Source organism: Urocitellus parryii, chromosome 4, assembly GCF_045843805.1.
Source record: "Urocitellus parryii isolate mUroPar1 chromosome 4, mUroPar1.hap1, whole genome shotgun sequence".
In the NCBI taxonomy this organism is placed as follows: domain Eukaryota; kingdom Metazoa; phylum Chordata; class Mammalia; order Rodentia; family Sciuridae; genus Urocitellus; species Urocitellus parryii.
This window is the reverse complement of record NC_135534.1, coordinates 210,708,616-210,730,093: the sequence shown is the minus strand read 5'-3', so window position 1 is coordinate 210,730,093 and position 21,478 is coordinate 210,708,616. Positions and strand designations below refer to the sequence as shown.

The 21,478-nt window shown below is 52.3% G+C and overlaps 1 protein-coding gene across 2 annotated transcripts in view; it reads right to left on the bottom strand.

Moving 5' to 3' along the window:
* Positions 1-379: 379 nt before the first annotated feature.
* The window catches only part of Traf2 (TNF receptor associated factor 2), a 37,096-nt gene continuing 15,997 nt past the window's right edge, over positions 380-21,478 (bottom strand). For both annotated transcript variants that reach the window (XM_026395535.2, XM_026395537.2), the window contains exons 5-11: positions 21,038-21,199; positions 20,044-20,118; positions 15,481-15,555; positions 12,935-13,216; positions 12,354-12,531; positions 9,173-9,321; positions 380-8,398 (exon numbers count right to left, since the gene is read on the bottom strand). In XM_026395535.2, the coding sequence (XP_026251320.2) occupies positions 8,180-8,398; positions 9,173-9,321; positions 12,354-12,531; positions 12,935-13,216; positions 15,481-15,555; positions 20,044-20,118; positions 21,038-21,199 (1,140 nt within the window). In that variant the 3' untranslated portion in view covers positions 380-8,179. The remainder of the gene's footprint in view (positions 8,399-9,172; positions 9,322-12,353; positions 12,532-12,934; positions 13,217-15,480; positions 15,556-20,043; positions 20,119-21,037; positions 21,200-21,478) is intronic.

Sequence of the window (21,478 nt, the reverse complement as noted above, 5' to 3'; positions counted from 1 at the left end):
CAGGTGTAGCCACTGTGCTGCACAACCCTGCATCTTGGTCTGTTCAGCTGCCTAACACACACCATGAACTGGGCTCACAGACAACAGGAATTCACTTCTCACAGATCCTCAAGTCCAGGGTCAAGATGCTGCTGACGCAGTGTCTGATGAGAGCTGCCTGCTGGTTCTTATAAAAGGCTCAGGTGGGGCAAGCATGCTGTCTGGAGCCAAGGCCCTGGGGCTCCACCCTCGTGACCTGTTCACCTCCAACTCCCATCACACTGGGGATGTGTCTTAACATAATGAATTTTGGGTGGGAGGCAAATAATCAGTCTTAGTTCTTTTCTGCTCGATAAAAGATTACAGGAGACCGAGTAATCCACAATGGACAGAAGTTTATTAAGACACAGTTGTGAAGGCTAGGAGTCCCAGAGCAAGGGGCTTGCCCGCGAGAGGGCTTCCTGCTGGGTACCACTGGTGGAAGGTGAGAGAAGGTAAGAGGGGAGCCCACTCTTCCACAGTAGCACCAGCCTGTCCAAGAGGTGAAGCCTTCTTGCCCAGTATCTCTAAGAGCCCTACCCCTTATTGCTGTCACCAAGGCAGTTAAATTTCCACGAATTTTGGCAGGACAGACATTAAAACCATAGCATTCTGCCCCTGGTCCCCCAGACTCATGTCCTTCTCACCTATAAAACATAACATTCACCCCAACCCTAAAACCTAACTCTTTCCAGCACCAACTCAAAAGGGGCAAGAAGGCTAGTTAGGCCCTTCCAAAGTGCAGTGGGGGCAGCCACAGGACAGCCTCCCATCCCAAGGAGGGAGACAGGCAAGGTAAAGGGACAACAGGGCCCAAGCAAGCCAAGCTGACAGGGCAAACCCTACGAAATCCTAAAGCTGGGGTATAATCTCTGACTGTCCTGCCTTCCAGATACCCCAAGTAGGGCTGGGCAGCCACCACGGCTGTGCTGGAGTCTCATACATAGCTGTCCTAGACAGGAGCTGTGCCACGGTGGACCCACCGTTCTGGGGTCTTGGGTTGCCCCACTGGGCACTCTGCAGTGGCTTTGTTCCTATGATGTCTCTGCACCCCTGCTATCCTTGAAGGCCAGCTGGAGGCTGCCACAACCTCTCCTCCTGCAACCTTCACATCTGCAGAATGAGCACCCAATGGGCACTGCCTGCAGTACTTTCTGGATCAGCACATACAGCCATATCTGGGCCAGACTGAGTCATGGTTGGTGAGTACTGTGCAGGAATGTGGGGGGCAGAAACTTGGGGCCTGGAAAGCAGAACCCAAGGTCCCCTGGGCACCCTAGGCCTCTCCTTTGAAATATTTCCCTCCTTCAGCCCTGGCTTCTGGGCCCATGGTAGGGCAGCCAATGCTTCATCTGTACGCACAGGCACTTGGCTCCATGCTGGGATTCTTCTGAAAATGCGCTTTCATTCTCTCTCATAGCCAAGCTGGGCAGCCTTCTGGCCACTACATTCTGCTAACCTTTCTGAAAATAGAACTCCCCATCCACATTGCTCTCGCCTCTGACACCCAGCTACGTGCAATCCAAGGCTCGCAGTACCTGGAATGCTGACCTGCCTGCAGACTTGAGTGCATATTTCTTTAAGTTCCACCTCCCACAAATCCCTGGGAGGCTGGCAGGGAACTTGCATCCCTCCTGCCTCAGACTCCAGGACAAAGTCTCCCAAGTCCCTTGCCACTCTGGACAAGGCTGGCCTTTCCCTGGTTTCCAACACCTGGTCCTCACTTCCGTTGGAGCCCTCACTAGATGCCTTTACTGTCTTGGGAGTCCTTTTCCAGCCTGCTCCTTCCAGGGTTCCCCGCCCCACCCATGAACCAATTCTAAAGCCACTTTCACATTTTGGGGTATTTGTTGTACTAACAACCTCACTCCTGCTATCAATTTTCTTTCTTTTTTCCTTAAAAAAAAAATACCTGCTATCAATTTTCTTTCTGTGAAAAAAAAGTGAGGTTGTTAGTAATATATATTAGAAATAGTTGGACACAATACCTTTATTTTGTTTATTTATTTTTATGTGGTGCTGAGGATCGAACCCCGGACCTCGCATATGCTAGACGAGCGCTCTACCGCTGAGCCACAATCCCAGCCCTCCTGCTGTCAATTTTTTGACTATAAAAACTTAACACCAAAACCAGACAAAGACAACACAGAGTCCCCTACCTAACCCATGGGAGATGGGATCCAATGCCCCCAGGGCATGCCACAAACTGTGGACGGCATCAGATTCTAGATATACTAGGTATTTTCCTACACACGCACACCTGTGGCAATGCTCAATTTAGAAATTAGGCACAGAGACTAACCAATGGCATAATAAAAAAACCATAAAAATGTACCATAATGAAAGTGATGTGAACGTGGTCTCTCTCTCAACCTCACTGTATTTCACTTTTCACTTAATGGCTTCTCTTGAGCATTTCTGACCTCCAGCAGAATTCTCTTGCACCTTGGGTCAGTGCTAAGGAACAAGGGCTACAAGCAAACAGCACTGGTACTGCCAGTGCCTGTGGGTGGGTGGGGCATATGCATGGACATGCTGGATGCAGGGGTGGTTCATATCTGGACACCACAGAAGAAGAAAGGTACAAGGATGGTGAGATTTCAACATGCTCCTCAGATTGGCACACAACCTGAAACATGCACTGCTTATTTCTGGAATTTTCCACTTAACATCATGGACTACAGCTGAACAAAGGTAACACATCAGGGAAAGTGAAATCATGGATAAGGGACAACCATACAAAAGGAGAACCACAGACGAGTATACCTCACACACACAGATGCCAAGAGTCAACAAAACATCAAATCAAACCCAGCAGCAGGTAAAGGTGCGGCACCATCACACGGGTTACTCCAGGAAGGCAAGGTTGGTCTGGCACAGCAGATGGCCACAGTGCGTGAATTCACAATGTGCTCACCAAGAAAGACCACATGGAGCCCCTCCCATGAGAATAAGGGCTGAACAAAACAGCACACAATTAAAAAAAAAAAAATTCCAGCCAGGAGTGGTGGCGCCTGTGACCCCAGCAACTTGGGAGGGTGAGGCAGGAGGGATGCAAGTTCCCGGCCAGCCTCAGAAACTTAGCAGACCCTGTGTCAAAATAAAAAATGAAAAGGGCTGGGGAGCAGCTCAGTAATAGAGCACCCCTGGGTTCAATCCCCAGCACACACAAACAACTCCTGGCAAGCTACAAAGAAGAAGGAAGCTGTTCAACCTGGTAAGTGCCCAACAAAAGCCTACACCACCACACTCAGTGGAAGAGGAGCCTTCGCAAGTCCAACCCTGTGCCAAATGCCAGCCAGGAAATGCAGGGAGCAAATGGACACTTCAGTGAGTCAGCCCTGCACACGCATCATGAGGACAACCAAGTACTGACCCTACCCAGTGCTGCTGAGTGCCTGGACCGCAGAGCCACAGCATGGTGGTGCTCCACTCAGGAGCGCTCTTCTAGAAGGAGTCTGACAATGTGCTCACCAAGCAGGCGCGGTGATGTATTCCTCCAGCCCCAGCTGCTGAGAGGCTGAGGCAGGAGGACCACTTGAGCCCAAGCACTGGAGACCAGCCTGGGCAGCACCGTGAGAATATGTCTCTAAAAGCAAATAGATATGCGAGATGATTCACTGTGTGACCAGGCCACCCACTCTCAGGCTCTGCCTTAGAGAAATGAGACCTGCTCATCATACACAATGTTACAGCAGCTCTATTCATGACTGCAAAAACGAAACAAAACTGAACAAACAACAAAAAACATATAGGGGCTGGGGTAGTGGCTCAGCAGTAGAGCGCTTGCCTCGCACATGTGAGGCACTGGGGTTTTTTTTTTTTTTTTTAGAATTTTTTAATATTTATTTTTTAGTTCTCGGCGGACACAACATCTTTGTTGGTATGTGGTGCTGAGGATCGAACCCGGGACGCACGCATACCAGGCAAGCGCGCTACCGCTTGAGCCACATCCCCAGCCCAAGGCACTGGGTTTGTTCCTCAGCACCACATGAAAATACATAAATAAACAAATAAAATAAAGGTATTGTGTCCATCTACAACTGAAACAACAACAACAACAAAAACAAACAAACAAAATACAAACATGCTTCCAGGGGTGAACAGATTCCCCATGGTCATCCGTGCACTGGACTCTGCCGCAGAGCAGGGCAGTGGCACCCTGACTCTCAAGAGGCACAATGCCGTGTGCAACAGTACACCACAGGCTGCATGGCCCCACTCACACACACCAGCCAGGGAGGACAGGGAGTGGCTGCTGGGTGCGCCTGGGAAGGGCAGGGGCCTGGGAAGACGGAGCCACCTGCATGCTGCCTACAGGGGTTAAATTTCAGAACTGCACCAAAAGGGGAAAAAACAGTTCTACTATGTGAAATTTAAAAAAGCACTAGGGAGAAAACTCATTTTACCTGTACAGAGCACAGCAGACAAGCAGCAGATGTTGAAGCAACAGATTCAGGTAACAGGACTGTGGCCTCAAAGTGCTGAGGAAAAATCACCCACCCAGAAAGCTAAGCCAAATAACCTGTACCAAGAAAGGGTGAGACGGGGTGGTGCAGGGGGACAGCTGCAATGCCACCCTCGAGGTTCAGATGGCGGATGGCTTGCAGAGAGCCCAGGCACAGGAAGTCTGAGGCCCCTGGAGAAAGAATGCCAGTGTTCTTTCTCAAGACAAGCAAGACAGAGACAAAAAGAAACACCGGGAGCAAGGAGACACGCTGAAACTGGCACTGCTGTTGCATGCTTCAGAGTCAGTGTGCTGGAGAGACGTGATGGGACTGAAGTCCCAGCTGACACGAGTGCAGAGGACGACCAGAGGACAGCACAAACTGAGACGCGCTCACTGATGGGAAGAGATGATGCAGCTGAGCACCAAGGGTGCCAAACCTGGCTGGGTGTGGCTCAGAGGTGGAGTTTGCCCAGCATCTGCGGGAGACCCTGGGTTCACCCCCGAGCACTGGGGGAAAAAATAAAATAAAAAAGCTGAACACAGACCAGAGGCTCTACCCCCAGGTAGGGAGAGTTGAGAGAAATGAAAACACGTCCATGGGAAACAGCGAATGTTCAGAGACAGCATTTTCAGGGTGACTAGTAAGTGGAAACCACCCAAATGTCCATCAACCGAGTGGAGACACAAACAGGTCCCCACAATCCAAATGTAACAAAGTGGAACTCTGACACCACTCTGGGTGCCAGAAGCCAGACACATATCACCACAGGCCGATCCACAGGGTGAGGCAGATCTGAGGCCATTAGTCTGAGGGACAGGATGGAGTGGCTGCTGTCAGGTTCCTAAAATTAGTGATGTGAACACTGGTGACCAGGACATGAGCAGGGCCCTCGCCTCCCTGGAGGGCAAGCATAGCAGGCCAATCCAGCTCACAGGTCTCCCTGGAGGATCCCCTCCTCTTCTCCCCTCTTCAGCTGCAGCCCCTCTCTGTACTGGGGTGGGGACCGTCCTTGGCTTTCCTCTAGGTCCTCCAGACCTGTCACCCCTGCAGGGTGAGGTTGAGGGGACACCTGCCCCCAGGACAGCAAAGAGGCACCTGCAAGCGATCCCCTTTCACTCACTGCCCCTTCCCCACCCCAGGGACCCAATAGGTTGGCAGTCCACCACCTCCACCCGCTTCTGCTCAGTTTCCACTCCCTGACCCACTTTCCACTTCCAAACGAGATTAGGACTCTTTGCTGTGGCCTTCTTCCCAACTTTGTCCCCACTCCTCTCACTCTGTAGTTCCATTTCTTTTTTACCTTCTTCTTTTGTGTGTGTGCTCATGCATGCCAGGGATGAAACCCAGGGCCTGGTGCGGGCGGGCGCATGCTCTGCCACTAAGCTGTACCCGTCTATTTCCTCCTTCCCCCCTCTTTTGGCAGTGCTGGGGAAGAAACCCAGGGCCTTGTGCATGCTAAGCTGTATCACCAGCCCTTCTGTTTTTTCCAATTTTATCTTGAGACAGGGTCTCAGTAAGTTGCCCAGACTGGCCTTGAACCTGTATCCTCCTCAGCATCCCAAGTAGCTGGGATTAATAGATTTGCACCACCACACCCAGCTTCATTTTTCTTTGAAGGGAAAGAAAATGATATCAATGATCCCTCAGCTTTAACCTGAATTCATTCTAAGAATATATATTGGGGCTTGGGCTGGGGATCAGCGGTAGAGCACTTGCCTGGTATGTGTGAGGCACTGGGTTCAATTTGCAAGTACCTCATATAAATTTAAAAAAATAAAGGTCTATCAACAACTAAAAAAATAATAATAATAAAAAAGAGTATACATTACAGATAAACAAATCCCCAAACATAGAAACCCACTATATTAAAACAAAACTTTGCCTGTGATTCAGTAACTCAGGAGGCTGACAGGAGGACTGCAAGCCTGAGGCCAGTCTCAGCAACTTAGCAAGGCCTTTTCTTGAAAAGTAAAAAGGTCTAGGGATGTACCTCAGAATAAAGCACTCCTGGGTAAATCCCAGGTACCAAGACACAAAACAAGACTTTAAAACCAATATTCAACTGAGCCTATCTAAAATTTTAAGTTTCACACAAACATTTCAAACCAAGGACTGGTATCCAGGGAGAGGAGGAGGAAACCAGGTCAACATCCCAGTAGAACAGTGGACCCAGACACAAACTAACAATTCCTGTAGGGGAATCCCAAATGAACAATGAACCTAATAGGGAGGGAGGCCTGACCCTACTGTGTCAGGAAATGTGCATTAGGATGGACTGTCCACACACGGCAAAGTCTGACAACATGAAACACTGCAGGGACAAACGTGTGGGCACCTGCCCCAGAGCAGGTCAGCAGCAGCTAAGAAGGGGAGACCCCGTGGCCCAACTTTCAAGGTCCACAGAAGGTGGCCAGGTCTGTGCTGATGCTTACAGTCATCAATATTCAAAGACATGGTCTCAGGACAAAGGACCAAGTTGTGTCCTCCAGCTACACACCACATAGCAGTGGGACGTGCCCAGCAAGCCACCACACGAGGGGCCTCTGACAGGTGAGTGAAAAAGCCAGCCACCTGCCCACATCTCAGGGCACTTTCTACACACTGTAAAACATAACACTCTCAGAAATACAGAGATAGAGCTCAGAAACCCAGGCAGAATGAGTGACAAGCATGTACATGACAGCACATCCCACCCAAGCAGTCCTGGTGCTCACCCTCACTTGCTTGGTGCCTTTCTACCCAGTGACATCTCAAAACACCCAGTGGGAGGGGTGAAGGAGGTCACACTTCCTCCCAGCGGTTAACACACCAGCGAGCCTGGTGGCACAGCCTGGGACTAAGCGAGCACCCACACCCACACCCCACCCACACAGTCCTGGGAACAAGCCAGGCCAGGATCCTTGAGTGGCTCCCTACATGCAGGGAGGCCAAGGGTCTACTCCTTTGCCCTACCACAGCCAGGCCCAGGATGGGGTGGTCACATGGGCCCTTGCCTCACGGGAATCTCTGGGGAGCTAGCAGCAGGGAAAGCAGCCCCAGTTGTTAGAAAAGGCCCATGGGAAAAGAAGAAGGCTCCAGAGGGTCACCACTGCCCAGGCGGAAGCCACAGGCAATCTGAAGCCAGATGGACACAACTCACCACAGAGGTCTGAACAGTTTAATAGTGATTTCTCCTTAGCCTGATGGTGTAGCCAACATGGGGCGGGGCTAGACACCGCTTCTCAGCCTGGCCAGCACAGATGGGCTCCTGTCCTAAGAGCACCTGGGTTCTGAGCACCCTTTCTCTTCCGGGCCACACTCTGCAGACAGAGGCCCTTCTCCCAGCTTAGATCACACCTCCTTTCTGATGACTACACCAAAGGCACCAGGCCACCCACCACACTCCTGTGGCTCAGACAGCTCTGAAGCTCCTCTCTGGGCACCCCACCCAGGAACTCTCCCCACACTACACAGAAAACAGTGAGGGCAGTTCTGATGGGAATCAGAAGAGCTCTGGCCAATCCCACCAGGAACCTGGGGTGAGCCATCCAGGGTCTCTCCAGTCTCTGCCAGCTGAGGACTGGCCAACAGCTCCTTCCTCATGTGACAGTGAGCATGGCTGCAGGCTGAGGCCTCCCCAGCACCTACACCCAGACTGCCTGCCCTGCACAGCAGGGCTCTTGACCAGCGTGTCAGCTCCTCACTGAGCTCCTGCACCTGCTGAGGGGTGGCTACAGCCCAGTCAGGTCCACAATGGCCTTGATGAAGATGGCATCATCTCGCACGTAGGAATTCTTGGCCTCCATCTTGGACACAGGGCAGAAGAGGGGGCAGCCACTGGCAATGTTCATGTCGCTGACTGGCCTCTGGAAGGAGGATGAGGTTATGTCGGGCCTGAAGGCATCGATCACGTGCTCCCGGTTGTTCTGGTCCAGCAGCATCAACGTCACCTGACGGGAGGCAGCCCAGGGAGGGGGACAGGTACCCATGAGTCACCCAAGACCTCTTGTGCTCTGGCTCCCAAGAGACCTGAAGTGGCTATACACTCCCAGAATAGAGCACTTGGGCACCCTGGCCACAATATGCTCCGCGTCTTGCTTAAGAATGTGCCCTTGTTGATACCTGTGTGTATTGATAACTGGAACCTCAGGTCAAAGGGGCTGCTCCCTGTGCTGCCTCTGAACAGCACTGACAGAGAAGCAGCACACTGCCCACCTGGAGGAAGGCACTTCTGGAGAGAACCCCAGACCCCCTGGCTACAGACTGCTCATCGGCACCGGGCCTCCTGCCACTCCCCCTCCCAGCTGCCCCCTCTGCTGGCTGCTGGAAGGATGGTGGAGGGAAGGGTCATCCTCATTCCGACCTGGTTTCAAGCTTCAAATCCTCAACCAATATGGACCTGGTTTCAAATACTCAATCATACCCCCAGACAGCCCTGTGGCTGCCACCTTCCTCTGGAGCACACGCTCCCAGATGGACCTTCAACCCTAGTGGTGGATCATGAAGCCAGTTGCCCATATCTTAACCAGCACTCAGTAACCATGGAACAGACTAGAAACTACCAAAGCCTCATGCACCTGCTGCACCCTGGAGGACTCCCAGGAACTCCCGCAGGCAAAGGGATGGCCTCTAACACCTTCCTGTCCCAGACAACCTTGCCTCTTGGAAGTTGCACCCCAGGGGCTCCCAGGCACTCCCCCAGACAAGGGGATGGCCTCTCACACCTTCTGGTTGAAGGGCCACCGCAGGAGGGCATCATTGGGGCCTTTCATCACCACAAAGAAGAGAGACAGATGTGTTCCTCTCCCGGTGCCATCACCGTTCAGGTAGACTCGAAGACACATCTTGTAGCCATACCTGCTGGTGTAGAAGGCTGGAGAGATGGGAGGGCCAGTTAGGGCGGCAGCATTCTTCCTGCCAGGAAGCCCTTCCACAGAGAGACAAACACAGGAGAACATCCAGCTTCCAGGGTACCTAAATATGCAGTTGGTTGCTAATGGAAATAGTTTTTCTTTATAACGATTAAAATAGCAATTTTAGGAACCCTAAATGTTACCCCTATTCTGGCAATGCACAAAATAACCGTGAACCTAGAGGTGAGGAGCAAGAACCACCCACTCCAGCATCTGGAGCAGAGGTGGGAGCCAACCTGCCTCAGGAGAGGAAACCACCAGGCAGAGGCCCAGAACAAGCTCGAGGTAATGTCCCTCACATGCAACGGTGCACAGTCAGGAGCAACAGCTGCAGCCTGGCCAGGCCACATGGGGCACTATCTGCCACTCTGGACAGAAAACGCAGCCAGGGACTATGGTGGCTCATTTCAGTGGCACCTGACTGGTTAAGGAACACCTAGAGAGCTGGGAAAGCAGCATTGTCTGTGGGCATGTCTGTGAGGGTGTTTCCAGAGGAGACTGGGGGGCCAGTAGAGGACTGAATGGTGAAGACCCAACCAGCCATGACCCAGAAGGAGCACAGATAGAAGAAGGCAGGTTGGTCTACCTCCCCTGGAGCTGGACAACCATCCTCCCTGCCCATGGACATCAGAGATCCAGGCTATCCAGCTTCTGACTACAGGACAAGTGTCTGAGGCCCTGGTGTCCTAAGGCCTTCAGACTTGGGCGTAGCCTCGCTTTTAGCAGCCAGGTCTCAGTCTGCAGCGAGACCTGCTGTGGCCTGCTCGGCTCTGCCATCTGGCGGTTACTTCTAGCAGCCCCTCTGGTGCACTTATGTACTCATCTGCTGTACAGTGGGTCTGGAGTGTTCCCCTGGGCCCATGTACTGAAGGTTTGAACCCAGCCTGTGGCACTGCTAGAAGGTGACGGAAACTACAAGGTGGGGGCCTATGGGGAGGTCTTCCAGTTAGTGGGGGTGGACCCTCGAAGGGGAGAGAAGAACCCCCAATCCACTGCTCTGTCAACTCTCCATCCGTCATCAGAGGAGTTTTGCTTCACCACAGCTCCCTGCTATGAAGTGCTGCACAGGCTCAGAATAGTGGGGCCAAGCCACCATGGACTGACTGCAGGCTTCAAAACTCGGAGCCAAAATACATCTTTCCCTCTTTTTTTCTTTTGGGATTGAACTGGGAGGCTGGCACACGTGGGCAACACTAAGATTTGCCGCTAGCCTGCAATCATCCATTTTTTACTTACTTACTTTTTTTTTTTGATAACTTTTTTTTAAAAATTGTCTACGGACATTGATTTTATTTATATATGGTGCTAAGAACCAAACCCAGTGCTTCACACATGCTAGGCAAGCACTCGACCATTGAACTGCAGCCCCAGCCTTCAATCTCTCCTCTTCAGGAAGTGCTGACTACACAGACTCTACCCTGTCAGTCCCACAGTCTCCCACCACACTGCCCTGGAGCACCCTGACAGTCCCACAGACTCCCCCCACATTGCCCCTAGAGCACCCTGACAGTCCCACAGACTCCCCCCACATTGCCCCTGGAGCACCCTGACAGTCCCATAGACTCCCACCACACTGCCCTGGAGCTCCCTGACAGTCCCACAGACTCCCACCACACTGCCCTGGAGCACCCTGACAGTCCCACAGACTCCCACCACACTGCCCTGGAGCACCCTGTCAGTTCCACATATACCCACCACACTGCCCTGGAGGACCCTGACAGTTCCACCCCGCAAACAGCAGCTGACCTCCTCCTGCTTCTCCATAGTTCTGGTTTCAGGCTCTGAAGAGGAATGCAGGCCAAACGCAGTCCCCAGAGCAGAGCCCCAGGCATAACACTTGAAAACCATCTTCCCTGCTTTCTGCAGCAACTGCCAGATGCAAGCACAGGTTACCAAGTCTCCTAAAGCAGACTTTTTCCGCAAAAAGGACCTTTTGCACAAGTGTGGTTCCTACACAAGCCCTGCCATGATGGCCCTTCATACCAGGCTCTCTACAAACGTCCAACGAAGGGCACTAGTCCATCTGCAGAGGAAAGCCCAAGGGGAACACGGCCCAAACCCCATCCAGAAAGAGAAGCACCATGCCCCACAGGCTGCCCCAGAGCGCTTCCTTGAGGTCTTCCCAAGACAAACTTGTTCTTTCAATCTCACTCCAAGGAAGCCAGAGTGTATGGTTTTTGTTCATTTCTGGCCCTTGCTGAAGGCACTACAGGATGTGCCACACAGGAGGGTGGTGGTGGTGCAGGTCCCTAAAGAGCAGGGACAGCAAGCCAAGGCCACCCAACTAGGGGGCCTCAGCCTCTTAGCCTCAATCCCAGAACCTACTGTTTCATCAGCAGGTTCCCTAAGAAAACACAAAAACAGAGTGTCCTCCAGGGAGATGGTATCTAAGTCTGAGCCAATGATGGGCCTGAGCAGGGACAGGAATGACGGCCAGGGCCATGCCACCACCAGGAGGGCCTCCAGGCACAGAGGAGGTGCTCTGAAGTACCCAGGAAGGTGGCTCCAGCAGCATGCTGAGAAGCACAATCCTGACACGGCAGACACTGTCACAGAAACAAACTGGCCCACAACTAGACGGCCCTCCTGGCCCCACAGGAGTGCCTTCCGGAGGAGACCCACAGGTCCCCTTCAGAAGACCTCAGGCCTCCAGTTTGCAGCAGACACCAGAAGCCAGACCACAGGGGTTGACCAGCTTAGCCACTGACACCCGAGAGCGCCCTGTTCCTCCTTATGCTGGCCATCTTCCATCACCATGCCCACATGCCCTCCGCTCACCCAGTGGCAAGGGGCACACCCTGTGAGCAGCCAGCCTGACATCTAGCAGTTCTCATGTTGCCCAGCTGAGGGGTGCCTCAGAAGTACAGATGTTCCTGGTGTCAGCTGGGATGCTCCCAGCCCTGCCTCAGGAGTCGTTCCATGTGGCCACTGGGGCAGGGGACACAGGTGTACAGAAATGCAGCTGGGTAAGTGGGGAGCTCTGAAACAGCACCTGGGGAGAAGATGGCAGGTGTACGGCCAGCCACAGCCTCCTGGCGCTTCCTGGCAAAGTCTGAGATCTTCCATATAAAGACCCCATCGTAGGTGGATGCCTCCAACTCCAGGACCTTCTGCTCCAGGTCAGCCATGGCCAGGTCTTTCAGGCCAATGCTCCTCTCCAGCTGCTGCACCTGCAGGGCAGTGGTCACCACATGCGCCATGGGCCCCAAGCCCCCACCTCCCATACCCAGCAGTCTCAGGAGGACAGCCACCCCAGCTCCCTTGGCTCAGCTCTTCCTAGGTCTGTTCCTTCCAGGTATGAAGTGAGGCTCCAAGTCCACACTGAAGGCTCTGGGCCTAGTGTGCCCAGAAGCTGCATAGCACAAGTTACGTGACACTCCTGATGCCACCCTCCCCGGCCAGAAAGAAGAGGTTTTGGCTGTTACACCTTGCAACCCTTCAAGTCAGGTCCCTCAGAGAAATGTAGGTGGCCACAGTCGAAGGAAGGCACCGTGCTCGGCTGGGGGTACAGAAGGGGTTTATGCTGCCTAGGCTCCAAAGCTGATGAGCCACTAGACCCCACCAGGCACAAACCTTGTTACTCAGGGCTTCAATCTTGTCCTGGTCTAACCGGTGTTGCCGGCTGCAGGCCTCAGCAGTCACAGCCACCCTCTCCACCTCTCGGTTCAGGACACAGACGATGTTCTCAAAGGTGGCCGTCTTTTGCTCCAGGGTCTGACACCGCTGCAGCAGCTGTGGTCCCACCTGGTTCTGTCCCCCAGGGAGAGTCTGTGCCTCCAGGAGGGAGCTCAGCACCAGGGCCAGATGCTCCCGCAGCTGATGTGCCTCATGCTCCTGCAGCTCCTCAGCCTCCATCTGTAGACACAGGGCAGGAGGCTTCAGCCATGTCTGTGCAATGCTAATGCTGGCCAAGACAGCTGTTGCTGTGGGCCTTATTCCACTGAGGGCATATGGCCATCAGGACACAGGAATACCCAAGACACTGGTAACAGCTGGGCTCAATCACTTCCATCCTTTTTCTCAGTACCATGATGTTTAATCTGCCACTGTCCAAAAGTATGTTTCAAAAATACAAAGCTTCCGGGCTGGGGATGTGGCTCAAGTGGTAGCGCGCTTGCCTGGCATACGTGCAGCCCAGGTTCGATCCTCAGCACCACATACCAACAAAGATGTTGTGTCCACCGAAAACTAAAAAATAAATATTAAAACAATTCTCTCCCTCTCTTAAAAAAAAAAAATACAAAGCTTCCTATGTAACTTGCTTTTAAAATAAATAGGCAGCTGGACAATGTGAGCTGGACAGTGTGGCGCATGCCTCTAGCTCCAGCACTCAGGCAGGCGACACAGGAGGGTCATTTGAACTCCCGGAGCTTACGGCCAGCCTGAGCAACACAGTGAGACCCTGACTCAACACAAAATAAACAGACAAAGGAAAAAGGAGGGCCTCCAGGCACAGAAACAGCTGTCCCTGCAGGAGGGTGGGAAGGCAGGACTAGACACCACCAGGCTTTCTTAGGGATGCCTCTATTATAGGTCTGTCTTTGCAACTAATTATTTTTCAAACTTCTGCAACACAACTTAAAAATGTTTAAAACTCTCAAAAATTAAAAGTAAAAAAACAGAAAGGGCGGGCTGGAGATGTAGCCCAGTGATAGAGCACCTGCCTAGCACGTGTGTGGCACTAGGTTAAATCCTTGGCACCACATAAAAATAAATTAAAAAAGTAAAGGTATTGTGTCCAACTACAACTTAAAAAAAAAAAAGGTATTCTGTCTATCTACAATTTAAACAACAAACAAACAAAAAAAAGACACAAAGGTACTCATTTGGGTGCCCAGTTAGAAGCATAGTCACCCAAAAAGCAGAAGGTGCCCTTGGTACCTGCCCTCTCTTCAAGGCATGAGGTTTTTGGGAACAGGATGTGTGTGATGGAAGAAATGCAACTCCCAGAGGCCTGCTGGCTTCACCAGCAGGGACATCAGTGCTGGATCAACTAGGTTACCAGCAACATTGCTCTGATCTGGAGCAACCCATGAACTCATGATGGGTTCTGAGTTAATCTGAGTACTGAAGAGGCCCACAACAGGGACCAGAAAGCAGCAGCACTGGCCCTGGTGGTGGGCTCTAAAACTACCTCCTGCATGGAACCCCACTCCTCCTAGACAACAGCAGCTCTCCTCTTCACCACTGCTCAACACAAAAGGCTATGTGAAAAATCACCAGACAGGACCCCCCACCATGACTGCTGCCACCATTGAGTGCTGCTAAGCTCATTTTACAGAGGAAGTGGCATCAGCTGGTGGACACTATCCCCAGACCTGCAAGCGCTCCGGCTGCCCACCCACCCAGCACCTCCCGAGGGAAAACTAGAGTCCAGACCTCAAGGGGCTCTCATTGTACAGAGCAAGAGGGACAAGATACAATGACTGTGAAAACAGAGCAGGGTACAGGTTGGTCTGCATGGGTAGAGAAAGGTTCTCATGGACAGGGGCATGCTGAGGTCTGAGGGGTCCCTGGAATTTATCAGGTCAAGGGCCTGGGGTGGGAACAGATCAGCAGTCACCAACAGAGGTCAGGACCAGGGTGAGGGAGGGGTGAGGATGGAGAAGCTCCAGGACTGCAAGCAAGGACAGACCAGAGCAGCCATCCAGGGGCAGGGTGCAGCTGCCAACAGTCAAGCATCTATGACCTGGATGTGAAGTCTGGACCAGAGCAACATGTGGCACAACTGCCAGGCATAGGGCCTTTGGCTGAACAACCAGGTGATGGTGGTGCTCTTTTCTGGAGAGAAGGAAGGCAGGGGATGGCAGGATGAGTCAAGCTGGCTGTGGTGAATATGGGATGCCCAACAGGCATCAAGGGAGGCTTAGGTGCCAGGGGAACACACACATTTGGTTAAAGCCAGGACACTATGAGATCTCCAAAAGAATGAGAGTGAATGGAGTTCCCAGGCTGGACCTGGGACCTGAGGCCAGGAGGAGGGGTGCCACAAGGGAGACCCAGGGAAAAAGCAAGGAGGTTGGGGAACCAGGAAGATCTGCACTGCAGGCTGAGTGAAGACCGTGCCCAGGATGAGGGACAGGTTTGCCCAATCTCTCACTGCAGACCCTTGGACTCACCATCTCAGGGCAGCCAACAGAATGGAATCTGCAGGGGACCCGGCACTTGCCACACGTCCTGACGTGGTCATGAAACTGGAGGGGTGAAAGGGATGAAGTCACATGGGCTGCTTTTGCTTTAGCTCACCCCACTGAACCCCTTCTGCACTGATCATGTCAGAGTTTACACAGAGAACCACTGGCCCTACTGTCACGGGCTAGTTCTCATCAGAATAAAACCTGACCACCCATTTCCAAAGCTGTGTACACACACATCCTGGCCACCAGCCCTGTCAGTAACTGAGGTGGGCTGGCATCTCAGGATGCTGGTGGGGAGTCCGGGGTGTTCATGAGGAAGTCTGCGTCCCACAGAAAATAGCCACACTTCATCACATTCAGTTGCAAGGATGCATGGCACTGAGGCCCTGGGGCCTTGGGGGCCACACATGGGCCCACAACCTAGAAGTGCCAGAGGACAGGACAGGCCTTTGACAACCTCAGCATGTGCCACGGCAGGAGAGCAAAGATGGACCACAGAGGAGCGCACGAGAACCAGGAAGAGGCCCCAGTGCAGGTATCCTGCATACTGTACTCAGACCAGGGGAAGAAAAGGACTGCTGCTTTGACAAGCAGCCTGAGGGCGAGGCAGCAGCTGGAGGACGGAGCCCACGTGGGAGCCCTGCCTACTCCACTTGCAGGCTGCACCGTGAGAAACTCATCCTACAGGTCCTGGGAGGAGGCCCGGAGTGGGGTACACCCAACTACACGTCAGAATCCAGGAACAGTGACAGAAGTCCTCAGACACTGCCCCCACATAGAGGGCTAAACATACCATTAAGAACAAATGATCACCACCCCTACCCCCTGGCACCTCTAAGGACCAGATAGGAGCCTCCTATGGCGCCTCCCAGCAAGGAGCGCAAGTGCACCTGAGCCGGCAAGGAGCACAAGTGCACTCACTCTGGGAAGTGCCACTGGGAACCCCTCAGCCAGTGCTATGCAGAGCCTCCCTCAACACCACACACCAAGGGCAGGTCTGCAGACAGAGCCTCACAGAGGACTGGGCCAACACTATGACACACATCCCTGGACATCTGGGAGCACACATTCTACAGGTTCGTTTTTGGGGCACAGGACCGTTTTACAAAAGCATGGAACATTTCTTAAAGTACCATCTTTAAAAGTCAAAAGCAAAATGAAATAAGCGGCCTCAATAAGTCAGAGAACTACTTTTGGTGGCTTCAAAACACAGTCATAACCTATAGATTCTCAGAGCAAAGAAAGACAGCAATTCCATCAAAAGCCAGCCACCAGCCACATGGCCAGCACTCACACTGCTGCTGGTGCAGAGCTAGGGCACTGAGTGGGACAAAAGAAGCCACCAGGTTCAAGTCAAGAGGACTGGGTTTTCTGCAAAAAGAAGACATGACCAAAACTCAGGTAAAGATCCGGAATGAAAAAATTGCTATGAAGCCCCAGAGTATTTTTTTTTCCTAAAAAACAGATGTTTTCAGGTGAAACACTGGGCTGTGGGAAAGCGTAGAGCAGGAGTGAGAGCCCCTCCACCAGACACCCCACTCTGGAGCCCTGTGTACCAGAGAAAGCTCATAACGGATGGGAAACTGGAACCCTACTGCAAGGGGCCGTGGGGGGGGGAGGCACAGCTGGAAATGTGTGGAGTCCAGGTCCACCAAGCCACCTGTCTGGCCTCCTGAGTCTCTGCTTGAGAGGGACATCCCCCAGTGCCCCCAGCAAACCTTGGCCTGGGTTACTGTCACTCTCATCATCAGTGGCAGATATATTACCACATGTAAAGGCATTGTGGCTGACCACTGCTCCCAGGTTTTTCTGGCCTGAAGCCCACAGCCAAGGCCAGCACCTGCTATCATTGATAGGCAACATCTGCCTCACTTATGGGCATGAAAAGATCTACCTCCCAGCTCTCCTTTCAGAGAGAAAGATACCACCAAAACCTGAGGCAGCAGGGTAGACAGGGCCCAGAGAGGCTGTCAGCATGGGACTGCTCTAGTGGACCCTTAAAGGGTTTGACGAGTTAGGCAGGTGTTTCAGACCAAAAATCAAAAGCAAATAAAAAGACAAACATCCACCACCTTTGAAATAATTGAAGCAAATTAACTACCCATATGCCAGTATGCCTGCATATGTCGGGGACACAAAGAGAAAAATTTTGCATTACAACTGACCTCAGAATGCAGTACTTGGACCACAACCCTCAGTAAGATATTCTTCCAAAGACAAAATAGACCTCAAAGAAATTGTAAACTTCACTCTTTTTATTGTACTTTCATTTTAAACCTATCATCTATATACACATAGAATAAAACAAATAAATTATTATTAATGCTGCCAAAAAGTAGGATTTCCAACCAGAATATAAAGTTTAAAGAGCTAGCCATGGTGGTGACATGCCTGTAATTCCAGTGACTTGGGAAGCTGAGACAGGAGGATCCTAAGTTCAAGGCCCTTGACAACTTAGCAAGACTCTGTCTCAAAAATTTTTTAAAAAGCGGGGCTGGGGTTGTGGCTCAGATGTAGAGTGCTTGCCTACCATGCATGAGGCACTGGGTTCGATCCTCAGCACCACATTAAAAAAAAGAATAAAATAAAGATAAGAACAAAAAATATTTTAAAAAGCGCTGGGGATATGGTTCAGTGGTAAAGCACCCCTGGGTTAATTCCCAATACAAATATATAAATATATATAAGTATGTATATTATATATATAAAAAATAAATAAAAATTAGAGAGAGAGAGACAGAAAATTCTTACAGAGCTGGGTCTCTTGCTCCCCAAGAGTCCAGCAGCATGGCAAGTCCTGCCATCCTAACATGCCAGGGCCCTGACTCTCCATCTAATCACTGCATCCCTACGAGCCCTGCAGTATCCAGTCCCCTCACTCTTAGAAGCAGCAGTGTGAACTCCTTCTTCGCTCTCTCCTCTGAAAAGGCCTAGGAACACAGACAGTCAGAGAGCATAGGGCACTGACACTGAGGCCCCTAAATGTCACTTTCCACCAAGGACTGAGCTCTAGGCCTGGATGGGGACTTTCTAGAGGAGCCACACACTGGCACTGGGTACTGCACAGGTGAGGGACCTGTGAGAAACAGACCCAGGGCACCTTGAGGATGAGGGCCCTGAGTATGAAGATGAAGATGAGTATGGAAAGCTACATGCCCTAAAGACAGGAGAGAGGAACAAAGCCCACCAGACCTGCTGGTCCAGGCCAGTTCTCTCACTCTATAATGGAAAACCACAGGGAGAGGATCCATTCTGGCTTTGGTGGATGGGCATCGATAGAGGACACTGCAGACTACACCCAGCTGGGACAGCACCTGCCACCACAGCAGACAGCCTCACAGCACTGGATACCAGGAGGCACCCTGGCCACCACACCCATCACAGGCCCTCTATAACATTCCATCAAGGGTTGAAGCTGAACTTCCCTGAGCCCCCAAGCCAGCTCCAGTCCCTGGTGAAGGCCAAATGCCACCTCAAGGAAGCACTCAGCCAAGGCAACAGGAGAACCTTCAACAGGACAGCTCAATCAGAGAAGAGAGACCTGGCCCTCAGAGCAACCCATTGCAGGACTAGGGCCATGACCCATATTTAAATGGAAGCAAATCAGACAGGCACCAGCTGAAGGGCCAAGAGAACAGGATGGGCTTGGACAGTCTACAGTCCTTCATGCTGCCATCCAGACACAAAATGCAACCACTGGCGTCATCTGACCTCTAAAACCAATGCAGTCACACGCCAGCTCTTGCTGCTTCAGCCTCTTCATCCCCTCCCTGACCTCACAAGCCAAGAAGAAAGGTGTGGCAAAGTACATTTCCGCAAGCATTCCCAAAGTCCCTCCTCTCGGGGTCCTCTTCCACAGCGCTGGCTCTATGCAGGGAAGGAGCCGTCCTCCTCACAGGATGAGCACGCGAGGAGATGAATGCCTGGACCCCAGACATTGAGGTCTCCACACCCTGGTCTCCTGCTGCAGACCCCTTGCTTGAGGCCAGTACAGCACTTCTCAGGTGCAAGCACAACTTTTTTGGGGGGAGGGCAGGGGTACCGGGGATTAAACTCAGGGGTGCTCAACCACTGAGCCACATCCCCAGCCCTATTTTGTATTTTATTTAGAGACAGGGTCTCACTGAGTTGCTTAGCACCTCACTGTTACTGAGGCTAACTCTGAATTCACGGTCCTCCTGCCTCAGACCCCCAAAGCCACTGGGATTACAGGGGTGCACCACTGCACCTGGCAAGGACAACTTTAATGTTTAATTTTCACAATAATTAAGATGTAACTTTGGCTGGGGATATAGCTCAGTAGTAGAGCACTTATCCAGTATACTCAAGGCTCCATCCCCAACAAGGGAAAAAAAAAAGTAACAAGGTATGCCGGAAAGCAGAGCACTGGCTCAACCAGGAGGCTGGCTGTCATGCCCGGGCATGCCATGCCCATCCCGTGATCCCAGCAGCAGGGAGGCTTTCTGCTCTAGGCACATCATGTGGCATAGACCCTCACTGCAAACCCTTAAGCCAAGGTCCTCAGGACATAAGGAAGCACCTTACCTTCTCCCGAGGGATCTTCTTTTTGCCACAGCCTTCACAGGTCAAAGGGAACTTGGGGCAGACTTCATGGTGTGCCTTGAAGAGAAGCAGTCAGGGGCATGAGGAGGGGACATCAATGCCAGGCACTGGGCAGTGAGGGAGGAAGAGACTGAACAGTCTCAGATGGTGGCCCCAGCATGGCACTGAGGGGAGGTGATGGAACCTTCAAGAGGTGGGGCCTAAGCTGGGCATGGTGGCCACGTCTATAACCCCAGTGACTCGGGAGGCTGAGGCAGGAGGATCACAAGTTCCTGGCTAGCCTCATAATTTGGCAAGACCCTGTCTCAAAAAAAAAAGACTAAGGATGTAGCTCAGTGGCTAAGCACTCCTGGAGTTCAATACCCAGAACTGGAAAAAAAGATAGGGCTGGGGACATAGCTCAGTTGGTAGAGTGTGTGCCTTGCAGGCAACAAGGCCCTGGGTTCAATCCCCAGCACCACACACACAAAGACAGACCTAGGGGAGGACTTTCGGTCCTTTGGGGATGTGCACCCCAAGGAGTAATGAAAGCCCAACAGCTCCCTCTTTCTGCCTTCTCTCTCCCAGAAGTTTTACTCCACCATGTACTCCAGAGCCCAAATAAACCTTTCTCTCTGTAAGTGGATTACCTCAGGTACTTGTTAGAAGGGAAAGCTACCCATAGGAGACAAGGGCACAACGCACTGCGCTCCAGGCCCTTTGGATTGCGACTACTCGGGGATGCCATGTCAGACCTGTTGGCTAGCAGTCTGGGGAGGGACAGCTTGGTGGTGGTGATGCACCACCCCACACCTGAGTGCCTGAACCTTTTCTAAAGTTGCTCCACATGGATATTATGCCCAAGCCCAGTCCCACCAAGAACCCTCCACCCTATGACCTCAGGAAAGCTGACATTGTTGTTACAAAGGCAGAGGAGCCAAACCAGCTCCACCACTGGCACTGAACCCAAGCTGTGGTCCTGCCCTGCTCCGCACACCTCCAGGTCAGCATGGCCACAGGGCTCCTGGCAGTGCTGGCAGTTCAGGTTCCTCTCTGGGCATTCCTGTTCCGCGTGGCGCTCCTTCTCCCCAAGGCGGACCAGGCCTTTACACGCAGGGCACTCAGTCAGAAGGAAGGGGCAGAGTCCTTCGTGGCAGCTCTAGAGACAAAGAAGGCATCAGCAGAGCACAGGCAGACACCACAGCACAGCAACCCGAGCACACAGCATCGCATCCCTGGGTTGTGCTGCTGTCCCTCCTGGAGATCCCCTCCACAGGTCAAAAGGACAGTGGAGGTCCAATGTGCCCCCCCCCCACTCCCAGATGCCAGGGACATGGATCACTCCTTGTCCCAGACTGAGCCAAGGTGACACCACAATTTCTGTCTGGGTGGGCACCACCACTCAGGCTCCCTGTCTCTGCCCTCACCTCTGGAATAG